Below are 24,666 nucleotides of genomic sequence, written 5' to 3'. Positions count from 1 at the left end.
ACTCACAGGAAATACCAGTCTATTAAAAAAATAATGCATAATGTTATTCTGGATTAAAGAATAAACTATCAACTGAAACATAACTAATGGAAGTCAAAAGACAAAAACAAATTCATGAGCCTCTTTTAAATATTATTTTTAATAGAAATTCACTAATTTTCAGTGAACTGTAGTTTATTGTCACCAATTGAGTTGGTATGCCAACTTACATACTGTATTATTTGATTTTAATTGACTTCTCATAAAAAAATTCTAGCAAATAGCCTGCTAATTAAAGAGTCATACCAATGATGTAATCGCAAGCAAGTAAGAAAACAGCAGAAGTGATTTTCTCCTACTCTCAGTATAGGGTCATCAATCATGAGGTTAAAAATTAATAACAGAAGTCCGGTGCAGTGGCTCCTGCTGGTAATCCTAGCACTTTGAGAGGTTGAGAAAGGCAGATCACTTGAGCCCAGGAATGCAAGATCAGCATAGGCAACAAGGCAAAAAAAAATACAAAATTAGCTAAGTGTGATGGTATAAGTCTGCAGTCCCAACTTCTTGGGAAGTTGAGGTGGGAGAATCATCTGAGCCTGGGGAGGTTGAGGCTGCAGTGAGCACTCCAGCCTGGGTGACAGAGTGAGACCCTGTCTCAAAAAAAAAAAAAAAAATTTTTTAACAATATAATCAGATCTGATATACTAATCAACACAACTCTCCCCCTCAAAAAAGTTATAAGTAACTATTTTTTTCTGGTGAGAGCCAAGGTTGAGTCTTTATTTTAAATAATTTGTTTCAAATATAATTTATCTCATCTTTATCTCAACCTTTTTATATTTTTAATTTGTTTAGATTTACAATTTAAAAACGTATTAGAATGGTACAGATATAAACTATACAGAGGAAATACACTGAAAATTAATACTATGCATCTGATAAGTATGCATAATTTAATAAGATTAGAGATCACTGATATACAAAAAATGAAGAGCTATAAAAATAGTGTTACAAAGCAAAAGTTTTGAGTAACATCTATGGATAGGCTTCAGGGGCACCATAAATTCCTGCATTTATATGCAAATTGTTAAAGATGTACATTTTACAACAACAGTGTCAGCTTTCATTAGATTCTCAAAAGAATTTATGACCAAAAAAGGAATTAGAAATAATGCTCAAGATGGATGAGGTACTAGATGAGAAATACCACTTAGAAAACTATTTAAAAAGACCAACAGGAGAAATCTGTCGAAGACATATCATGTGTTCTCTATCGGAGGTATAAAAATACAACAAGTAAACTCACTGTCTTCGTGTCTTGGGAAGAAATCCTACCATTTCCATGGCAAGTTGTAGGCGCTCAAAGTCATGTCTCAAATCTTCTCCTTCCACCATGAAACAATCCTGCTTATTCAAAATAAAAGTTTAAAAATCAAGATTATATATTTTAAAATTATGTGGGCCATTCAGAAATATGGTTATTTAGGATAAGTACCTGTATGTATAAATGCAAATTAGAGCTGGCAGAATAGTTAGACCTAGTCAAATTCATTAGACCTCTTATCTTACTATAGGTATGCAAACTAAACACATACCTACTAAAATGCCAATAAGTTTACTTTTGTTCTCCCTTTCACAATCACAAAGATTAGGATCTCAAAAGTTAACTTAAGATAAAGAGCTAGCTGTACTTAGTAAGTATGCTGACACCAAGTTTAATTTTGAGTGGTTCTAAACAGTTTCAGAAATTCAAAGCATTTAAGAGTGCTCAATTCCACCAGCAAATATTATTTATTCAACAAACATTTAACAAGTGCCTACTCTGTGTAAGGCACTGAACTAGATATTAGTGACACAAAAATAAATTTTAGAAGAGGCAATAATTTAGTTGAAGAGTGAAGCCTAGATTTATATAATATAAAGAAGTTTGCTACATATATCTAATCTATATTTATATGGATCTACATAGATCTATATAGATATATATATATATTTTTTTCTTTTGAGATAGGGTCTCATTCCTGTTGCTCAGGCTGGAGTACAGTGGCATGATCTTGGCTCACTGCAGCTTCGAAATCCGGGCTCAGGTGATTCTCCTACCTCAGCCTCCCAAGCAACTGGAACTACCCAGCTAGTCCTACCATGACCGGCTAGTTTTTTTGTATTTTTAATAGAGACAGGGTTTCACCACGTTGCCCAGGCCAGTCTTGAACTCCTAGACCCAAGCAATCCACCCACCTAGGCCTCCAAAAGTGCTAGAATTACAGGCGTGAGCCACTGAGCCCAGCCTGTTACATCTACACTAGATATATACATATATAATTATTTATATATTTCATATATGTAATTAGTTCCTAATGAAATAATAGACAACATGGTAATCAAACAAGGAAAGAAGTATATGTGAAAGTATAAAAACCCTCAGAAAACACGTCATATGAGTCAGTAAAAATAGTTGTGAATAGTCACACACGCCTGTAATCCCAGCTACTTGGAAGGTTGAGGTAGGAGGATTGCTCGAGCTAAAGTGTTTGAGACCAGCCTGGGCAACACAGCATAACACCATCACAAGAAAAAAAAAAAAAATGCTGTGGAATACCAGATTAAAAAATACTACTTTTTAAGCATAACCCTTGCATTTCAGTTCCTAAAATAGTCAAACAGTAGTAGATATACTCTAAATCTTCAAAACAATAAATGAGTCATAAATCCCTTTACTGTATGTTGTCACAGTCCCTTGCACTTTCAAAAACCTCCTCACATTTGCATTTACATTTTTAATGTCTATCTTCCTAGGGAATATTCTCTCATGTACTCAGTGAAGTATATGAACAGTTAATTGTCTTATTAACTGCAGATCCCCAGTGCGAAGTCAGTGCCAAAAACAAGTCATTATTTAGGTAAATACATAGTCATTGAATTACCAAATAACATATATTGAATTGAATGAAACATTCCTTTTTCAGAAATAAAGTGCTCATTTATTATATAAAAAGCATCAAGTATTTACCATGTACAAAAAAATCTGTTTTAGGCACTGTAAGCATTAGTCAACAAATATCTGAAGTTTAAAATTAAGTTTTGAAATGCTCTTAACAATATTTTTATTCTCTACATGGAAAGCTGCACATGCACAGTTTAAAAATTTAAATTCACTACAAGTTCTTTCAGAGAATCCATGCATTTAATTTTATGACTATAAAGTTTTTGATAAGCAGTTTTAAGACATTCTACTGACACGCCAATGTCCTACTCATTAAAATAATTTTTTTTTTTTTGAGATGGAGTCTCGCACTTGTTGCCCAGCTGGAGTGCAATGACGCGATGTCTGCGCAGTGCAACCCCTGCCTCACTGGTTCAAGCAATTCCCCCGCCTCAGCTTCTCAAGTAACTGGGATTACAGGTGTGTGCCACCGTGCCAGGCTAATTTTCTTATACTTTTTAGTAGAGAGAGGGTTTTACCACATTGGCCAAGCTGGTCTCAAACTCCTGACCTCACGTGATCCACCCACCTCAGCCTCCCAAAGTGCTGGGATTACAGGAGTGAGCCACCATACCCAGCCCTGAGATAAATTTTTAAATGCATTCTTCTTTTACCTATAGTGAGTAAGCTCTCTTACTACTCTTCCCCCTACTTTCAAAACACAAATCGTTCATTTGCCTGATGATTTAACAAATATTTTCCTATCACAAGTGGCAAGGCAGGGGGAATCTATGCTTCCACATGTGTCAATAATAACTAACAGTGTTCTAATCTGCCCTGAAAGTGAATGGAACAGTTAATGTATATAAAATAGTGGAAAGTACACTGAAATATATTTGTATTTGCTCTCATCCTTAATCAAATGTTCTTAGAAACCCAAAGTGGTCTCAGTGAATATCAAAATCATAGTTTTAAAAAAATGTGTATTAATTCCCTTCTCTGTTTCTCTGATGACAACTGTAGAAGAAAAACTAAGGATAAATTAAATCTCCCAGAACATAAATGACTTTATCTTAATCTGGGCTCCCTGGGAGGCAGATCTTGAGACAGATCAAGAGTCAAATACAAGTCACAGAGAAAGTGAGAAAGTAAAAGAGAAGACAGACTAAACAGTCTGTGGTAACTACTATGAAAGTAGTTAAATGGAGCTGAATCCCAAGATTATCTCTGGGAAACAATCTAAAACCTACAGAGGTGAGGGAGCTACTGTATTTATATACCATCTCATCTCTCATCAGTCATTGTTTGAGGACTTCTGGAGAGGGGGCAGGCAGCTGTTAATTCCCAAGTCACTTGTGAGTGCGTAATGGAGTTTAATCCCAAGGTTATCTCTGGGAAACAATATAAAAACTAGAAAGGTGAAGGAGTGACTGTATTTATATACCATCTCATTTCTCATCGGTCACTGTTTGAGGACTTCTGGAGAGGGAGCAGGCAGCTGTTAATTCCCAAGTCACTTCTAGAGGGCCCTACAAATGCCAAGGCCTTCCAGGGTTCTGGACAAAGCCTTCAGGCCCCAGCATCCAAATACTGGTTAGCCAGAGTTCAAGGAAATGGTAAGGTTCGTTCCAAGGATAAGGCAAGGAACCAACAAACAACTGTTACAACCCCTTCCACTGAAAGAACATAGGCAATCCTTCTGTCAGCTCCGTATAAGTTCTTGTTTGTACTTGATAACATGCCACTACATTCCCCCAACAAACATACCCGAATGCTCTTTCATGCTATCAGACCTTGCTCTTTCTATGAGGTGACACACTATCTCATTTACAAATGCCTAGGGATAAACCTAGCATGCAGCAGGCAATCAGTGTGGGTGTGAGGGAGAGAAAGAGAAGAGTCAAATTAGATATTTTCTTCTATGTCTCTATTTCTTAAAATGGTACTTAAGAAATCATACTATCTTGTCTCTTTTTCTTTTTTCTTTGAGATGGAGTCTCGCTCTGTTGCACAGGTTGGAGTGCAGTGGCACAATCCCAGCTCACTGCAACCTCCGCCTCCTGGGCTCAAGTGGTTCACCTAACCCTCCTGAGGAATAGCTGGGACTACAGGTGTACACCACAGCATTCATCTGATCTTTATATTTTTTTGGAGGGACAGTGTTTTGCCATGTTGCCCAGGCTGGTCTTAAACTCTTGGGCTCAAGCAATCTGCCTAGCTCAGCCTTGCAAAGTGCTGGGATTACAGGCATGAGACACTGCCCAGTTCCATATTATATTTGATTCTTATAAAACCTCTGGTGGTAGTTATGATTGCCTTTCACACAAGCAGCAGCATTGGCTCAGAATTTAAGCCAACTGCTCCTATGGTGGTGAAGCTTGTTAATAGTGTAGCTGGAATTCCAACCAAGCCTGTTATTTATCTCCTTTTTTCTTAAGTGATCTCCAGCGTCTTTACTAACCTTCAAAGTCAATTGTTCCAGTTTATGTCCTGCAGTCTACATTGGTAGTTATAAAAATGTATGATTTCTTAAGTACCATTTTAAGAAATAGAGACAAGTGGCTGGGCACAGTGGCTCATGCCTATAATCCCAGAACTTTGGGAGGCTGAGGCGAGCAGATCACCTGAGGTTAGGAGTTCAAGATCAGCCTGGCCAACACAGTAAAAACCTCTCTCTACTAAAAATACAAAAATTAGCTGGACGTGGTGCCGGGGGCCTGTAATCCCAGCTACTCAGGAGGGTGAGGCAGGAGAATCGCTTGAACCTGGGAGATGGAGGTTGCAGTGAGCTGATACCGTGCCACTGTGCTCCAGCCTGAATGACAAAGTGAGACTCCATCTCAAAAAACAAACAAAAAAAAAAATAGAAAGGAAGGAAGGAAGGAAGGAAGGAAGAAGGAAGGAAGGAGGGAGGGAGGGAGGGAGGGAAGGAAAGAAGGAAAGAGGAAGGAAGGAAGAAGGAAGGAAGGAAGGAAGGAGGAAGGAAGGAAGACGGGAAGGAGGAAGGGAGGGAGGGAGGGAAGGAAGGAGGGAAGGAAGAAAAAAAGAAAAGAAAAGAAAGAAAGATGTTAAGTGCTTTTTAAAAATTTTTTTGAGACAGGGTCTCACTCTGTCACCCAGGCTGGAGTGTAGTGGTATGATCTTGGCTCACTGCAACCTATGCCTCCTGGGATCAAGTGATTCTCTCACCTCAGCCTCCTGAGTAGCTGGGACTACAGGCACGTATCACTACGCCCTGCTAATTTTTTTTTGTTTGTTTTTTGGTAGAGATAAGGTTTCACCATGTTGGCTAGGCTGGTCTCAAACTCCTGACCTCAAGTGATCCACCCACCTAGGCTTCCCAAAGTGCTGGGATTACAAGCGTGACCAATCGCATCTGGCCAGATGTGAAGTGCTTTTTAAACGAAAAAATATATGCAGATAAAGTTGTGCAGTATGCAGAGACCTTACACCAAACTGGCCGAGGAGGGTGAGGAATAAAGCCAAGTTCTTTACATGCACAACTTTAAGACTCACAAAACTTAAAGACCATTATTAACCCCTAAAATAAATGATACTGGAAAATAAACCAGCCAATATTCATGTTAGGTCATTCTGCTTCAGAGCGCAAATCCTTTTTTTTTTTTTTTTGAAATAAGAGTCTTGCTGTGTCACCCAGGCTGCAGTGTAACGGTGTGATCTTGTCTCGCTGTAGCCTCAACCTCCTGGGCTCAAGCAATCTGCCTGCCTCAGCCTCCTGAGTAGCTGGAACTACAGGCGTGTATCACTATACCTGGCTTAAATTTTTGGAGAGATAGGGTATCGCCTTGTTGCTCAGGCTAGTCTCAAACTCCTAGTCTCAAGCAATTCTCCCACCTCAGCTTCTAAAAGTGTTGAATTATAGGCGTGAGCCACTACTCTCGGCGCCCAAATTCTTAAGTATTACTTAGACTACCTCTGAAAAGTAGCAGATCAGTTCACAGCTTCACTGTAAGCTCAGAACAGATTATCTCTTCTATTTGCAGTATGTGTTTGCAGTCCCCTACCTGCTTTCCAAGGAGGCATGGTCATTTGGTGTAGTACGTGAAAAAGGAAAAGGGGGAGCTTCTTAAGAATGGCAAAACAACTTGAATTTTTTCTGTTAAAATGTATCAGAATCTATAAATTTAAATGCCGTGTTTTTTTCTCCCAAAATGTTAAATCTAAACTCCAAAATTACTTGGTTACATAATAGTAATACAATTAAAATTTTTCTAAAAAAAATTATTATCCATGTATACTGATCCTTCTCACCTGTGAAATAGGCTAGTTCTGCAATTAGTAAAGTTTATAAACATGCAGCACGAATTAAAGTTGTGGTTCTTTAAAGCAAGGACTAAGAAATGTTTTCAGAAAGAATATTTAATAAATTAATTCATTAGTTAATTAATAGATATAGGAAGATTAGTGTGTGTTTTCAGCCTTTTTAGAACTAAATTGAAAACTTAAAAAAAATTTTATGTTCTTTTTATAGTTACAAGCTTGTCATAAAATATAACAAATAAAGCTAAATTTAGCTGGGCATGGTGGCTCATGCCTATAATCCCAGCACTTTGACAGGCCAAGGCAAGAGAATCACTTGAGGCCAGAGGTTCAAGACCAGCCTGGACAACATAGTGAGACTCTGTCTCTAATTTAAATATATACTTATTAAAATATAATAATACAATTTTTAAAAAATTAAAGCAAAATTTACCTATTCACTCTATATTACATCATGTATCCCCTTAAATCACTCAATTTAAAACAGAAAATAGGCTAGGCATAGTGGCTCATACCTGTAATCCCAACACTTTGGGTGGCCAAGGTGGGCAGATCACTTGAGGCCACGAGCTCAAGACCAGCCTGGCCAATATGGCAAAACCCCATCTCTACTAAAAATAGAAAAATTAACTGGGCCTGGTGGCGCACGCCTGTAATCCCAGCTACTTGGGAGGCTGAGGCATGAGAATCACTAGAACCCAGGAGATGGAGGTTGCAGGGAGCCAAGATCATGTCAATGTACTCCAGTAATAGCGTGAGACTCTGTCTCAAAAAATAAAAATAAAAATAAACCTTATTTATAGGAATTTCAATACTTATTTTTGGATACTTTTACTAAGGCTACAGACTCTTGCTACTGGGAAAAAAAAATCAAAAAAAATATTCATGCATTCATTATGTGTAAAGATTGTTGACATATAAAACATAAAGGATGCAATTTTTTGAAATAAACAATAATTATTACTCGTATGTGGGTAATGAAACTACTAAAAAATAAAAGGGGAAAAAACTATAGTTCATACAAATCCACAGCAATGCTGAAGAATCAGGAATTATAATCAATTTAATGTTTGTCAAAATAAATATTGAATGTGGACTAAGTCTTAATGACCAGAAAATATCCAAAAAAAAGTAAATTAACTGGTTTTAAATCAACAAATTATACAGATATAAATCAATCATTCAAAAGAAATGAAACACTGATTTATCTTCCTTCCTAGGATTATTTGTATTTCAGCTGATTTGCATTCTAAATCTTCAGATGGATGCAAATGAGCAATGTGAGGACCCTTTGACAGGAACACAGAATATTTAGGTACTTGTACTGACCGGCTCAGAGTCATAGCAATAATCATCCCAGCTCTGTCTGAGGGGTTTCTTTGTTATCTGAAAGTAAGGCAGATTAGTTAGGTAGAAGTAATGGTTATTATAATTTTCTAATGATCTCTTAGATGTGGTGTGCAGGTAGTACTGCTGCTATCCATTGAAAAGTTATTTTGCATAGCAGCATAAAACAAGAAATAATGAAGCAAATTTTCACATTCTGGGAGACTGTATACTATACTACCCAACTCATACATACCATAGGCTCCAGTGACTGTTATTTATATAAACTGAGTCCCATATCCTATGAATACTGACATTATGACAGAAATATATTATGGTCATTAATTACAAAAAGATCTGAAAGAACAGCAAAATTCCAGAGTTCTCTAATACTAACAACTATCAGCTCATTTATGAGATCATTAGTTTATAAAAAAGAAAATCTTTAATCACCCAAATATAATGCAAATAGTTTAAACTGGGGAGGAAAAAACTCAGAAGCTGAATTAGCAAATATTTTTGAAAAGCTACTTAATTTTATCCGTAAAAATTAATAATATTGTATCAGAAATTGATACTTTAAATAACTTGGAATTCTCAATATATTAATACAAAGTCATTAGTTTATATTAATATATGCAGTTTCAAAATTAAGAAATAACAGTTAATACAACACACTGTATATCTTGGGGAAAGCCAAAGGTATAACTTTCTTTTTTTTTTTTTGTGAGACAGAGTCTCACTCTGTCACCCAGGCTAGAGTGCAGTGGCATGATCTTGGCTCACTGCAACCTCTGCCTCCCGAGCTGAAGCAATCTCGGGCCTTAGCCTCCCAAGTGGCTGAGATTACAGGCGTGTGCCACCACACCCAGCTAATTTTTTTGTATTTTTTAGCAGAGACAAGGTTTCACAATGTTGGCCAGGCTGGTCTCGAACTCCTGATCTCAGGTGATTCAACCGCCTCCGCCTCCCAAAGTACTAGGATTACAGGTGTGAGTCACTACACTCAGCCAAAGATATAACTTTCATAACCCTAAATATATACTGCTATCTTTGAACCATCATCAGTGTCAATTTGCTTACAAAACCTTCATAAGGATTTTTTTAACTGTCATAAAGGAATTTCTTTCCATAGACATTACATCTTGCCTCCAACAACGAAAAAATAAGGGGAGACAATCTATTATTTAAATGATCTATTGTTTGTTTTACTAATTCCATTAATGCTGGTTGTAAAATTTTTGTTATTATGAGAAATAATAAAATTGGTAAAGTCAATGTAATGAAAAGTGAGAATTACTCCTTAATGTGGAAGTTTAGGGATGAATTTTGAGTTTTGAGGAAAGATCCAAATTCTCTAAGTCATTTGCCTTTGAACAGTCATACTCTAAGTCAGTGTCACAGTATCATGCAAAGACGTATGTGTATGAGACTTCAAAACATGCAAATTAGGTTTCAAGTAATCCTTAGCAAAGGACAAGAATTAATCATTAGTAACATTTAATATCCTGGGGTTGTAAAAGGCAAATCACTTTAGTAAAAGTAAAGCATTTTTCTAATAGAGTAGAAGTATAAATAAACAGCTTATTGTTTTTTTTTCCCAAAGAATTTCACAGAAAACGAAAAGCACATACATTATCTGAGCTTTTAACATTTATATGAGGATGATAATTACCCTCAAATTTGAGAACTGCATCACATAAATTTGTAGAGTACACGTATGAAAATGCTAGCTAATATCCATTTGTAGATTTGGGAAAGAAAGTACTAGAAAAAAGACACTTTTCAAGCATTAAATTTAATACTGCCCTATACTTCAAAATGCTTTCTATGAACTCTCACCTGATTGAGATAATGATATTCCTCTGGTTGCTTAAGATGGAATGCTGATCTCTCGTCTTCACTTGCTCCTGCCAGGAGGTAATAGAATACATGATAGTTCCTGTGGGAAACAAAGAAGTACAGTTTTATAACGTGTGATTTATGGTTATCATTTAACGGGGGGGGGGGGGGGGGGAAGCGAACAGTAATTAGTAAAATGTATCAGCTTTGCTTCATTTTTTAACATAAATGTGATACATTCAGCATTTAAGTACTCCTAAAAATTGAATGATGTTTTGGGTGTGGAATACAAGAGAGAGGGATGAAGGCAGCAAAATTAACAAAGTTAGGACCTCTGAAAATTTTCTTCTCCATAAAACCAATGAGAAATCTGGCAAATCTGTCATAATTAACCTTTTCAGAACCGTGGAAACTAATCGAAAGCTTGCAACAACCCAGAAGTGTTTACCCAACAAAAAGAGCCAAATCTCAATAAAAAATGGCTTTATAGTGTTTTTAACTTGCCCTATTCCATCCCCTTGAAAACCAACAGCCTGCAGACTTGGAGATCAGAAGCCTGGCAGCTACCAGAAAGGTCAGAACAGGGTCTGGGCTTGTTCAAAGCCTCATTCCCTAAGAAATACCATTATTTGAACTGTATGGTGGGTCCCTGTAAGCAGCCATATTCACGACTGACTCTACGAGATTCATTCAGACTTCACATCGTGCAAAGATCTTTTCCCCAGAGGCATCCATAGAAACTGAGGCTGAACAGCCTACTTCCTAAAGCAGTGGATCAAAGTTGGGGCAAACAATAGGCTAACCAAGAAACTTAAAAGGAAAAGCTGGTGAATGTGATCTTCATACTGGCTTTGAAAACCTCCAATAAATTTCCTAGGAATCTAGAAGGCCATATGCGTGCCGAACCCTGTGGGCATGCCCAGGGTTGTATGTGCTCTCAGAAAAAAACAGATTAAATATAAACTCTCACCTCCAGTTAACTCTGAACCTCCGCACAAGCAGAAAATAAAGGCTAAGGTAAATATGTAAAATACCTAGCTGAGTGTTGAAGGCATGGAACAATATACATAGAGAGCCCTGTGGCAAAGAGTGAGAGACGTGCTTATTGTTTCCAAGCATTTAAATAAATCTCTGTCAAGTTATTACCTGACAAGTAAGTTAAATAAGCAGATACTTCAACAGCCACACTCAACAAAGAATATCGACTTTATAATATTAGTTCAGAAAAGTCACAAAACAAACAGTAGGAATAAAAACAACCATCAAACCCTGGTAAGAAGAGGACTCATTTCTAGAGTTGCTACATTATATTATTTTAAAAATCCAATTTTTTGGCCGAGCGTGGTGGCCACACCTATAATCCCAGCACTTTGGGAGGCCAAGGTGGGCGGATCACAAGGTTAAGAGATGGAGACCATCCTGGCCAACATGGTGAAACCCCGTCTCTACTAAAAATACAAAAATTAGCTGGACATGGTGACATGCGCCTGTAGTCCCAGCAACTCAGGAGGCTGAGGCAGGAGAATCACTTGAACCCAGGAGACGGAGGCTGCAGTGAGCCAAGATTGCACCACTGCACCCCAGCCTGGTGATAGAGCGAGACTGTCTCAAAAAAAAAAAAAAAAAATCCAATTTTTGTTTTCAGACAGGGTATCTGTCACCCAGGTTGGAGTTGTAGTGGCATGCTCATGATTCACTGCAGCCTCGACCTCCTAGGCCAAGTGATTCTCCCACTTCAGTCTCCCTACTAGCTGGGACCACAAGTGTGCACCACCAAACCTGGCTAATTTTTGTATTTTTTGTAGAGACAAGAGTTTCCCCATGTTGCCCAGGCTGGTCTCGGAAGTCATGGGGGCTCAGGTGATCTACCCATCTTGGCCTCCCAAAGTGCTGGGATTACAGGCATGAGTCACTACACCCAGCCAAAAAAATCCAGTTTTCAACAACAACAACGAAAATCATAAGGCATGCAAAGAAAGAAGACAGTATAGCCGATACAAAGTAGAAAAAGTATTAATAACTGTCTCTGAAAAAACCCAGACATTAGACTTACAAGATTTTAATCAGCTATTTTAAATGTGTTCAATGAACTAAAGAAAGTCACATTTAATGAACTAAAGAAAAGTATAAGAACACTATCTCACCAAATAGAGACTAATATATAGGACTCATAAGAAATTAATCAAAAAAGAATTCCGGAGTTGAAAAATATAACTGAAATGAAAAAGTATCTAGAGGAGCTTAACAGTAAATATGAGTAGGTAGAAGAAAGAACCAGTGAACCTGAAGAAAGAATCAACAAACATGAAGACAGGTTAACCGACTCTCCTCTAAAGAACACAAGAAAAAAAACGGAGAAGAAGAAACAAGGTTTCAGAGACCTGTGGGACACCATTAAAAAGACTCCCATGGGGGGCACAGTGGCTCATGTCTATAATCCCAGCACTCTGGGAGGCAGAGGTGGGTGGATCACCTGAGGTCAAGAGTTCAAGGCGGCTCACACCTATAATCTCAGCACTTTGGGAGGCAGAAGTGGGTGGATCACCTGAGGTCAGGAGTATGAGGCCAGCCTGGCCAACATGGTGAAACCTCGTATCTACTAAAATTACAAAAAAAAAAAAAGCTGGGCATGGTGACAGGCACTTGTAATCCCAGCTACTCAGGAGGCTGAAGCAGGAGAACCACTTGAACGCGGGAGGCAAAGGTGTAAGCTGAGATCTCACCATTGCACTCCAGCCTGGGCAACAAGAATGAAACACTGTCTCAAAAAAAAAAAAAACACACACACAAAAGAAGAGAAAGAAAAAAAGACTCCTATACATACTAGGAGTTCTAAAAGGAGAAATAAGAAAGGGACATAAAGAATACTTGAAAAAACAATTGCCAAAATCTCTCTCCAAATTTGATGGAAAACATTAATCTGCACATCCAAGAAACTCAATGAACTCTAGAAAGTATAAACTCAAAGAAATCCACATTTTGACAAACCAAAATTCTTGAAAGGCAAAGACAAAGAATTTTGAAAGCACCAAGAGAGAAACTCATCAAGAAATCCTAATATAAGATTAACAGCTGATTTCTCATCAGGAACTATGGCAGACGGATAACGTATTCAAAATGTTTAAAGGAAAAAAAAAATGTCAATCAAGAAGTATATATCCAGGAAAAATAAAGGAGAAATTAGAACACTGCCAGATAAACAAACTTGGACTTCACACTACAGATGGGCCTTACAAGAAATACTAAAGGCAATTCATTTTTCTGACTGAAATAAAAGGATACTAGACAAGATTCAATTAAGCATGAAGAAATAAAGAACAATGGCAAATATAAAAGACAGTATAAATTAATTAACTCATTGATTGATTGACTGACAAGATCTCACTCTGTTGCCCATGCTGGAGGGCAGTGGCACAATCTCAGCTCACTGCAACCTCTATCTCATTTCAAGTGATCCTCTTACCTCGGCTTCCCAAGTAGCTGGGACTCCAGCGTGCACCACCACACCCGGCTAATTTTTGTAGAGATAAGGTTTTGCCATGTTGTCTAGGCTGGTCTTGAATTCCTGGCCTCAAGTGATCTGCCCACCTTGGCTTCCCCAAAGTGCTGGGATTACAGGCAGGAGCCACTGCACCTGGCCTATTTTTTATTTATAACACTTTTTTCCTATTAAACTTGAAAAATTACATAAAGTAGTAATTATAAATGTGTTGATGGATGTACCACCATAAAGAAGTAATTTGCATAACAATTAGAGGACAAAGGAGCAAGAAAGGAATAGAGCAACATGCAAGCAAAGTTTGTTATAGACTATCAAAATTAAGTTGTCAGTATTCCAAACGACATTGTTATAAGTTAAGATTTTAACTACAATACCCGGGGTAACCAATAAGAATATAAAAAATAATAAAAAGAAATGCCAATGAAATTAAAATGGTACACCAGAAGGCATTTATTTAATGCAAAAGAAGGCAGGCATAGAAGAACAGAAGAACAAAAAAAATTGTTAACACATATGGAGAACAAACAGCAAAATAGTATTAATAATCCTACCTTATCAATAATTACATTAAGTATAAGTAGATTAAACACTCTATTCTAAAGGTAGATAAACGGCAGAATGGATAAAAACAAAATGTATGGTCCAACTACATACTGTTTACAAGAGACAAGCTTTAGATTCAAAGACACAAATAGGTTAAAAATAAAAATATGAGAAAAAAAGATACCATCAAGCAATACCCAAAAGCAAGCTAGAGAAAACCAGATAAAACAATAATTACTAATTATTACTAATACCAGGTAAAATAAAGTTAAAGACCAAACTTGTTCCTAGGGACAAAGAAGGCCATCTTATAATGACAAAAGGGCCAATCCATCAAGAAGATATAACAATTTAAAATATATATATGTGTGTCTAAGAACAGAGCCCAAAAAAAGTTGAGCAAAAAGAACTTTTTTTTTTTGAGACGGAGTGTCGCACTGACACCCAGACTGGAGTGCAGTGGTGAGACCTCAGCTCACTGCAACCTTCACCTTCCAGGTTCAGGTGATTCTCCTGACTCAGCCTCCCGAGTAGCTGGAAATACAGGTGCATGCAACCACACCTGGCTAGTTTTTGTACTTTTAGTTTCACCATGTTAGCCAGGCTGATCTAAAACTCAAATGATCCACCTGCCTTGGTTTCCCAAAGTGCTGGGATTACAGGAGTGAGACAGTGCACCCGGCCACAAAAAGAACTTGATATAACTAAGAGAAGAAGTACACAATTCAACAATAATACTGAAAGACTGCAATACTCCACTTTCAATATTGAAGAAAGTAATCAGACAGAAGATGAACAAGAAAAAGAGGACTTCAAAATTACTATATACCAATTAGACCTAACACATGTTTATAGAACACTCCAGCCAACATAAGGAGGATATGTTTTTTCAAGTCCACATGGAGTATCCTCCAGGGTAGACCATGTGTAGTCTACTACAAAACAAGTCTCAATAATTTAAGGAGATTGAAATCATACAACTACTCCAAACACTTTGCAGTGAAATGAGAAATCACATTTCCAAAATACAAATACATGGAAATTTGACAACACATTCCTAAGTAACCAGTGGGTTAAAGAAGTCACAAGCAAAATTATAAAACACTCCAAGATGCACAAAAACGAAACACTACACCAATACTTGGAAAACAGCTGAAGCAGTAAACCCATATAAAAAAGATCACAAATCTATAACCTAACCATCCACCTTAAGAAACTAGAAAAAAAAGCAAACTAAACCCAAAGCAAGCAGAATAAAGGAAATAATAAGCATCAGAGCAGAAATAAATGAAATAGGAAATAGGAAAAGGAAAGAGAGAACATCAATGAAACTAAAGATTGGTTATTTGAAAAGATCTTCAAAATTAAACTTTTATCTAGACTGATGAGACAGACACAGAAAGAAACAGAGAATCAAATTCAGGAATGAATGAAAGAGGAACATTACTACCAATCTTATATAAACAAAAAAGACTGTAAGAGATACTATAAAACAAGTTTTTGGCATCAAATTAGACAACCTAGATGAAATGTACGAATTTCTGGAAAGATAAAAACTACCAAATCTGACTACAGATGAAACAAAAAATCTGAACAGATCTATAATAACTGAAGTGTTTGAATTAATAATCAAAACTTCACACAAATAAAAGTCAGAACAAGATGGCTTTGCTGGTGAATTCTACCAAACGTTTAAAGAATTAACCCAATCCTTCACAAACTCTTCTAGAGAACTGGTTTGTAAAAACTGGATCTTCACCTCTCATTCTCCAAAACCAAGGAAATAAGAGTTATATCCCCTTATTTCATCATCATTAAAATGTGTTAGAAAAAGTTACTAATAGTTTTCCATCTGTAAAATGGGAATAAATAAACAAGAAGCAGAGAAGTTAAGTGAGATGCCCAAGGCATATCCAATATTTAAATGTAGGTCAAACCCTCTCTTAACCAAATCTCATTGCAGGATGAAACAAATCATTAATTTACTTCTCTATCTTATTTCTCCATCTGAAGGATACCACATATATCATCTCTAAAGACCTGTATACCTCAAGTAATACAATCAAATTAAGAGCTTTCTTGAAAATTTTTTCTCAAGTTAGAAAAAGAACACTAAGGAAATGGGAGAAAAGTCCCGAGGTACACTGCTCACCAAGAGGAATGAGGAACAACTGAGAAACTGCTTACTTGTTCTGACAGTTTGCAATAGTTCTATATACCAAATAAAGATCTCCTAGCAGCCTCTGAAAAACTGCAAAGTTCTGCCCACGACAGAAATAGCAATTATGCATAAAGCTATGCATGACGTAAACTGAATTAAGGGTCATAATACACAAAGACCTTAAAAGTCAATCTGCATGATACAAATGTTAACTTCACCTAATTACACAAATAAAAATACGTACCGTTCATTATGCTCTTGATAAACGAGTCTGGACTTCTCCAGTAGGTATTTTTCAACATAGGCACTACAAGAAAAATAAAATTGGTTGATATAAATAATAAAGTTTAATATAAGATAGACAAACATTTGGAGACAGTGTAGAAGTATAAAGAATACTATCCAGATCATTTCAAAATATTCACCATTGGCCGGGCAAGGTGGCTCACACCTGTAATCCCAGCACTTTGGGAGGTCGAGGCGAGAGGATCACCTGAGGTTAGGAGTTCAAGACCAGCCTGGCCGATATGGTGAAAGCCCATCTCTAATAAAATACACAAATTAGCCAGGCATGGTGGCAGGCACCTGTAATCCCAGTTACTCAGGAGGCTGAGGCAGAAGAATTATTTGAGCCTGGGAGGCAGAAGTTGCAGTGAACCAAGATCACGCCACTGCACTCCAGCCTGGGTGACAGAGTGAGAATGTCTCAAAAAAAAAAATACATGCATACATACATATATATATACTATTATAATTGTGTTATGGGTACTGTTAGTGTTATCCATGTTAAATTCATATGGTCATGAGTCTTTTTTCTTTCAGTAAAGCAAAATACAATAAGAAATTTAAAACATAGTACACAAGATCCCCGAAGACAGACTCTACATTATTTCTAGGCTACTGTACCACTACACATTCTTCCAAACATACTTTGGCCAGACTACTACATAAGCCTCAAAGATATGCATAGTTTCTTTTGATATATTTATGCTATTGTCACAGCCTAAAATCAATTTATTATATAACGATTTACTCCATAGTTATTTATTGGGCACTATATCAAGCACAAGGAATATGGAAATAAGTGATCTACTACCCATTCTCAAATGACTTACAAACTAGTGAGAAAGTACATAATCTAGCAGCTATCATACTGAGTTGATAGAGCCTATTATAGAGCAATGACCAGGATATTATGCATACACCAAGAGAGACACCTGAGATTCAATCCAAGAAGGAAAAAGGATGTAAAGAAGAATTCCCATGGATATTGAGTACACAGCACAGAGTAAACATTCATTACATATATCGGTGAAAGAGTGACTGGGTAAATCAATTCAAAATCTGAAGGATTAACAAGAAGGAAAAGAGAACTGCCTTTATGTAAGGTTATAAAGAAAGGAGGGTACACATACCAACAAAACAATTAGTCATGTATCACTTAACTATGGAGGTATGTTCTGAGAAATGCATCATTAGACAATTTTGTTGTTTGTCAGCATCACAGAGTGCACTGATACAAACTTGATAGTATAGCCTACTACACACCTATGCCTTATGTTATAGCCTATTGCTCCTAGGTTACATATCTATACAGCATGTTACTTCACTGAATACTATACGCAAATGTAACACAATGGTAAGTATTTGTGTATTTAAAAATAGAAAAGGTACAGTACAAATATGGTATTAAAATCTCATAGGACTACCATAGTATATGTGGTCCATCATCTACTGAAACATCACTGGTGTATGACCCAAGTTAAGTATGACTAAAGAATGAGATAGGCGGATGGACTAGGATCAAGAGCTAATATACTATATGCCAGAAGAATGAACTTTATCCTGAAAGTAATGAGGAATTAAACATCAATTGTATGTCTTTTTTTTCTCTTTATCCAGATTGTGCCCTCCAAGTCTTTAAAACTTCTTACCCAAATGGGTGCAATCAGCTAAGAGCTTACTGGAAAGGGGTTCTGAATCGGAATCTGAAATGTAAAAGCTTTAGATTACTGAATTCAAATTATTAGGACAAACCTCTTAGGGGGCAGAATCTGACTCTTAAGCTGTATTTCTCCCAGTTGCCTACCACCACATGCTATATGCTTCAGTCACTCACAAACACAGAATCCCTCAAAGATTCCATTCACTCCTGACTGCACTGCTCACTTTCTTCCTCCCACTTCCAATTCCCTAGTCTATGTCCAGTAAATTGCATTCCTTCATTAAAATAAAGCTCAAATGTGGGTTCTTTGAAAATCCATTGCCACTACCACCACCAATAATTAAAATTTCTTTCTCTGAATTACCATTGCCATTTCCAGTCTAAATTACCAAAACAGGCTCTTACCTGTCTAAAATGGCAGAAAGGAAATTAACATGAACTAGTATGTTAAATCCTCACAACCACCTTGCATGGCAAATATTACTGCCCCTATTTTACAAGTATAGAAACTGACGCTGAAAGATATTAAGATCACACAACTAGTAAAAAGCATAACTTTTAACTCAGGTCTGTTTTAACTACAAAGGCTCTCTCTTTCAACTATAGTAGCCCCCTTCCACTTTATCCATGGGGGATACATTCCAAGATGCCAACCACAAATAATACCAAACCCACATATATATTCCATTCTACATACTACATATCTATATACTACATATATATATATATGGCTTTTTTCCTCGAATTTTTCTTTTTGGAGAAGGAGTCTTGCTCTGTCACCCAGACGATCACAGCTCACTGCAAACTCCGCCTCCTGGGTTCAAGTGATTCTCCCACCTCAGCCTCCTGAACAGCTGGGTTCACAGGCACATGCCACCACACCTGGCTAATTTCTGTATTTTTAGTAGAGATGGGCTTTTACCATGTTGGCCAGGTGAGTCTCTATCTCCTGACCTCAAATGATTTGCTTGCCTCAGCCTCCCAAAGTTCTGAAATTATAGGGGTGCCTGGCCTGAGTTTTTTTTCCTGTACATACATGCCTATAACAAAGTTTAATTTATAAATTAGGCATAGAAGACAGGGGTCACCAACCCCCAGGGCATGGACTTATAGTGGTTGGCCTGTTAGGAACCGGGCTACACAGCAGGAGGTGAGCGGCCAGCAACTGAGCAAAGCTGAGCTCCACCTCCTGTCAGCTCAGCGGTGGCATTAGATTCTCATAGGAATGTCAACCCTATTGTGAACTGCACATGTGAGGGATCTAGGCTGCACACTCCTTATGAGAATTTAATGATATATGTAACACGCTTGAATCATTCCGAAACCATTCCTCCATCCCCCAGTCTGTGGAAAAACTGTCTTCGACGAAACCAGTCCTTGGCACCAAAAAGGCTGAGGACCACTGCAGTAAGAGATTAATAATAACTAATAATAAAATAAAACAAGTGGGCTGGGCACAGTGGCTCATGCCTGAAGTCCAAGATTACCCTGGTCAACACAGTGAAACACCGTCTCTCCAAAAAATACAAAAATTAACCGGGTATGGTGGTACACACCTGTAGTCCCAGCTACTCTAGAGGCTGAGGCAGGAGAATCACTTGAACCCAGGAGGAGGAGATTGCAGTGAGCCAAGATTGCACCACTGTACTCCAGCCTGGGTGACTGAGACCCTTCTCAAAATAAATAAATAATAGAACAATTATAACAATACACTGTAATAAAATGTATGTGCATGTGGTCTCTGTCTGAAAACATCTTACTGTACTATACTCAACTATCTTTGGGTAACTGAAACTGCATAAAGAAACCACAGGTAAGGGTGGTGGTAGGGGAAGTTTAAAGGGATACGTAAGAATTTGCTGTACTTTTCCTCTTATTTTTGCTGTGAAGCTACCACTGCTCTAAAAAATAAAGTCTATTTTAAAAAAAACTATAAAGAATATTGCTCACACAACCAGAGGACTCTGAACATAGACTATATAATAAGAAACAATATTGTAACAAAATTGTATTTCTTGAATATAATAATATGGTTATATAGAAAAATGTAGATTAGAAAACACCAACTTACTCAAAAACAATTTTTTAAAAAATTTTTTTTTGAGAGACAGAGTCTCGCTCTGTCGCCCAGAATGGAGGAGTAGAATGGCATAATCTCAGCTCACTGCAACCTCCACCTCCCAGGTTCAAGAGATTCTCCTGTCTCAGTTTCCTAAGTAGCTGGGACTACAGGCTTGCACTACCATGCCCGGCTAATTTTTGTGTTGGTCAGGCTGGTCTTGAACTTCTGACCTCAGGTGATCCACCCACCTCAGCCTCCCAAAGTGCTAGGATTACAGGCATGAGCCACCGTGCCCGGCCTTGAAAACAATTTTTTAAAAGAGCAAATGTATGTATAATATACAGAAAGCAAATGCAACACATTGACTACAATTAACAAATCTAGGTTAAGAGTATGAGTGACTGTTACATTAGTCTTAAAATTTTTCTGAGGTTTGAACTTTTCCAAAAGAAAAAAAAAGTTGACAGGGAAGAATTTTAATGTTGACATCAATGTCTGGGAATGAAATAATACATAGTTTATAAAAGGGTAAAGACAAAAATTAAAACAGGCTCCGAAGCCTATGCCTGCTAAGTAGCAGTACTTACCCAAGTACAGTGCCTGTTTCCTGGTAATTTACTTGAATAAACTTCCCAAAACGACTTGAATTGTTATTATGAGCTGTCTTTGCATTTCCAAAGGCCTGTCAAAATAAATAATTCTCATTAGTTTCACTTAAAAAAACTTTTTTTTTTTTGGAGGGGGGATTAGGTCAGCTGCTTAGGTCAGCTCAGAGACAAAATGCTAAGGAGATAGTAAAAGGGCAATTTGCTTTTACGTTCAGACTCATTTACGGTTCAGGTAAAATTTTTTTAAAAAGCAATTAACAACTGAAAGAAGACCAAGTAGATTTTATTTTCTGCTATTCAGTAAAATAAACCATAATTGTATTTTACGTTATTTATTTACTTTGGAGACAGTCTCGCTATCACCTAGGCTGGAGTGCAGTGGTGTGATCTCAACTCACTGCAACCTCTGCCTTCTGGGTTCAAGCAATTCTCCTGCCTCAGCCTCCCGAGTAGCTGGGACTACAGGCCCACGCTGCCACACCTGACTAATTTTTTGTATTTTAGTAGAGATGGGGTTTCAATGTGTTGCCCTGGCTGGTATGGAACCCCTGAGCTCAGGCAATCTGCCCGCCTCAGCCTCCCGAAGTGCTAGGATTACAGGTGTGAGCCACTGCGCCCAGCCAAAATAAATTATAATTTTAAAAACTTAATGTTCTTTACAGTTTGGATTTCTCTTTCACATTCCAAAGCCCCCCTTAAAAAAGCCTTAATATATTTATACTTTTACTTTTTAAAAAATTTGCTAAACTGAAGTAACAAGGAGTTAGGAAAATAATAATTACATCAAAATAATTACAATTTTAGAATAGAATAAATGAAATGAAATTCCAGTACATAATGTACTATATTTTATTATGCCTATTTAAAACAAAGCTAGAGTACTCATTACAAAAGAATAAGAACTATAAACTTCCTAAATTGTCACCCAAAGTATGTACCTAGAAATGGAATACTGGCCAGGAATAAAAGTAAACTAATTATATCAACAAACACTATGCTAAGCACAAGAAACCAGGCACAAAGTACATATCATATAATCTATTTACATGAAATTCTAGAAAAGGCAAAACAAGAGTAACAGGAAGCACATCAGTGGTTATCTGGGAATCTGGGTGGAATTGAGAAATATCTACAAAGGGGCACAATGGGTGATAAAGATAATCTACAGTTCAATTCTATGATGGTGGTTACATGGATATATACATTTATCAAGATTCACTGAGCTGTACACTTCAAATGTGTACATTATATTGTAAGTTATAGCTCAATATAGCTCAATGAAATTTAGCATTTAAATGTTTTGAAAAAAAGGAAGCCATTGCCCTAGCCTGAGCATTCACATTATATTTGAAGAAACAAAACTAGAAAAGACACAGAGTTGATTCATTGCAGAGCTTTTTTCTTCTCCTATAATAATCTCATGGGAACCTCTAACTCCAAAATCCTGAAGTAGCCATTTACTGAACACCTCCCTAAATGCAAAGCTGTTTGTGCTAAACTGTAACTGTGCAGAGCACATATACATAGACACACGCACACATACAAGACATGGAGAGGAGGTCAACGAAGCTCATGCCCCAGCAACTACATCTGTACTCAAGTAGTCATCATATCATGGTCCTGAGACCAGAAACATCAGCATCTCCTGAAAATTTGTTAGAAATTCAAATTCTTGAGTCCCTCACAAAACTATTAAATGAGAAACTCTGAGGATAAGGTCCAGCAATCTGTGCTTATTATAAACCCCCTTCGAGTGGTTCAGACGTAAGCCAAAGTCTGACAACCACCGCTCTACTTATCATGCATGCATTTAAATTTCTGTGAAATTACATTTTACTATGTCTTAAGAAATTATTCTATAATAACAGCAAATGCAAAGATTCATAAAAATCTCCAGATTTTTATGCTTAGATAAAAATTATGTTTAGATTATACTGTACCTTAGTAAGTCATGGAAAAGAGCCCAGGCTCTCAACCATCACCAAACCATCTGCAAACTATATACACAAAAAAGCTTGACATTGCTGAGTTCTGAATGCCTAGAATAGTTTGTCCATTCTGCTTTTTCCCTTTCCACCATAGGAAGTTTTTTACAAGGAATTTAGAAAAACCACATAGCACAGATTAATAAAATGCAGAAACAGAAACATAAATTTCATCAAATAAATATTCATTTAAATGTCAAATGCATTACATTTTGATAAAACTTAAAAAATAAACCGTTGGCATGGAGATACAAAATATGGATGTGTGATGTACTACTCCTATTTTCATATATGCCACTTCTGATTCTGCCCAAGGCTACAACGTCAACAGCCAATCAGAAGCTTTACCTGTTACTTAACCTGTGATTGCAACACAACTTTTATCACTACATAAAGTCATTTAGGGCCATTTTGAGAGGTAGGCTTGCAATAGATACTTCACCAAATAAGTTATATGGATGGCAAATAAGCATGAGAAAGCATGTTCAACATTACCAGCTATTACAGAAATTCAGTCAAGACCGCAATGAGATACTACTACACACCTATTAGAATGGCTAAAATAATCAACAAAAACTGACAATGACAAGTTGCTGCTGAGGATGCAGAGGAACTGGAACACTCATACAGTGCTGGTGGATATGCAAAATGGTAGAGCAACTCTGGAAGACAGTCTAACAAAATGTAAAACATTCACAGAAAGTTAAACACACTCTTAACAATATGACCCAGCAATACCACTCCTGGCTGTTTACTATTGAGAAATACAAATTTATATATACATACACATCAAGGCACAAACATTATCATCAGCTTTGTGACAGTCAAATCTTGAAAACAACCAAATGTCCATCAACAAATGAAGGATTTAACAAACTGTGATTCATCCACATAACGGAATATTACTCAGAAGTAAAATAAACTGCCATATTTTAACAACTTGGGTGAATTTCAAAGATACAACACTGAATGAGAGAAATCAGTCTCAAAACTTTACATGTGGTGGTTCACATGTATAATCCCAGCAATTTGGGAGGCCAAGGTGGGAGAACTGCTTGAAGTCAGGAGTTTGAGACCATCCTGGGCAACATAGGGAGAACTCATCTCTACAAAAAGTTTTTAAAAATTAGACCTGCACGGTGGCACACGCCTGTAATCTCAGCTAATCTGGAGGCTGAGGTGGGAAGATCACTTGACTGAGCCCGGAAGGTTGAGGCAGCAGTGAGCTGTGACTGTACCACAGCACTCCAGCCAGGGTGACAGCCTGAAACCCGGGTCTCAAAAAAATAAAAAACTTTACATACTATAGGACTCTATTTATATGACATTCTCAAAAACAAAAACAGCAGCAATGGAGAGCAGACAAGTGATTCCCATGAGTCAGGAAAGTATGGCAGGGCAGAGGGTATGAAGATAAGGAGTATCAGAAGAGTTTTACGGAGTAATGAAACTATTCTGTATCAAAATTGTACACAGATGGTTATAAAAATGTTTTACAATTCACAGAAT

The 24,666-nt window shown here is 37.2% G+C and overlaps 1 protein-coding gene across 14 annotated transcripts in view; it reads right to left on the bottom strand.

The window, feature by feature from the left end:
* MYO9A (myosin IXA) overlaps nucleotides 1–24,666 on the bottom strand; it is a 321,205-nt gene that overhangs the window by 212,781 nt on the left and 83,758 nt on the right. For 13 of the 14 annotated variants that reach the window (XM_033189506.1, XM_033189505.1, XM_033189513.1 and 10 more), the window contains exons 3-7: nucleotides 21,152–21,246; nucleotides 16,802–16,864; nucleotides 10,352–10,451; nucleotides 8,513–8,569; nucleotides 1,286–1,383 (exon numbers count right to left, since the gene is read on the bottom strand). In XM_033189506.1, the coding sequence (XP_033045397.1) occupies nucleotides 1,286–1,383; nucleotides 8,513–8,569; nucleotides 10,352–10,451; nucleotides 16,802–16,864; nucleotides 21,152–21,246 (413 nt within the window). The remainder of the gene's footprint in view (nucleotides 1–1,285; nucleotides 1,384–8,512; nucleotides 8,570–10,351; nucleotides 10,452–16,801; nucleotides 16,865–21,151; nucleotides 21,247–24,666) is intronic. The other variant, XM_033189512.1, reaches the window with a different exon arrangement.

Source organism: Trachypithecus francoisi, unplaced genomic scaffold (genome assembly GCF_009764315.1).
Source record: "Trachypithecus francoisi isolate TF-2019V2 unplaced genomic scaffold, Tfra_2.0 Lachesis_group3, whole genome shotgun sequence".
Taxonomy (NCBI): domain Eukaryota; kingdom Metazoa; phylum Chordata; class Mammalia; order Primates; family Cercopithecidae; genus Trachypithecus; species Trachypithecus francoisi.
This window is presented reverse-complemented; position numbering and strand designations above follow the sequence as displayed.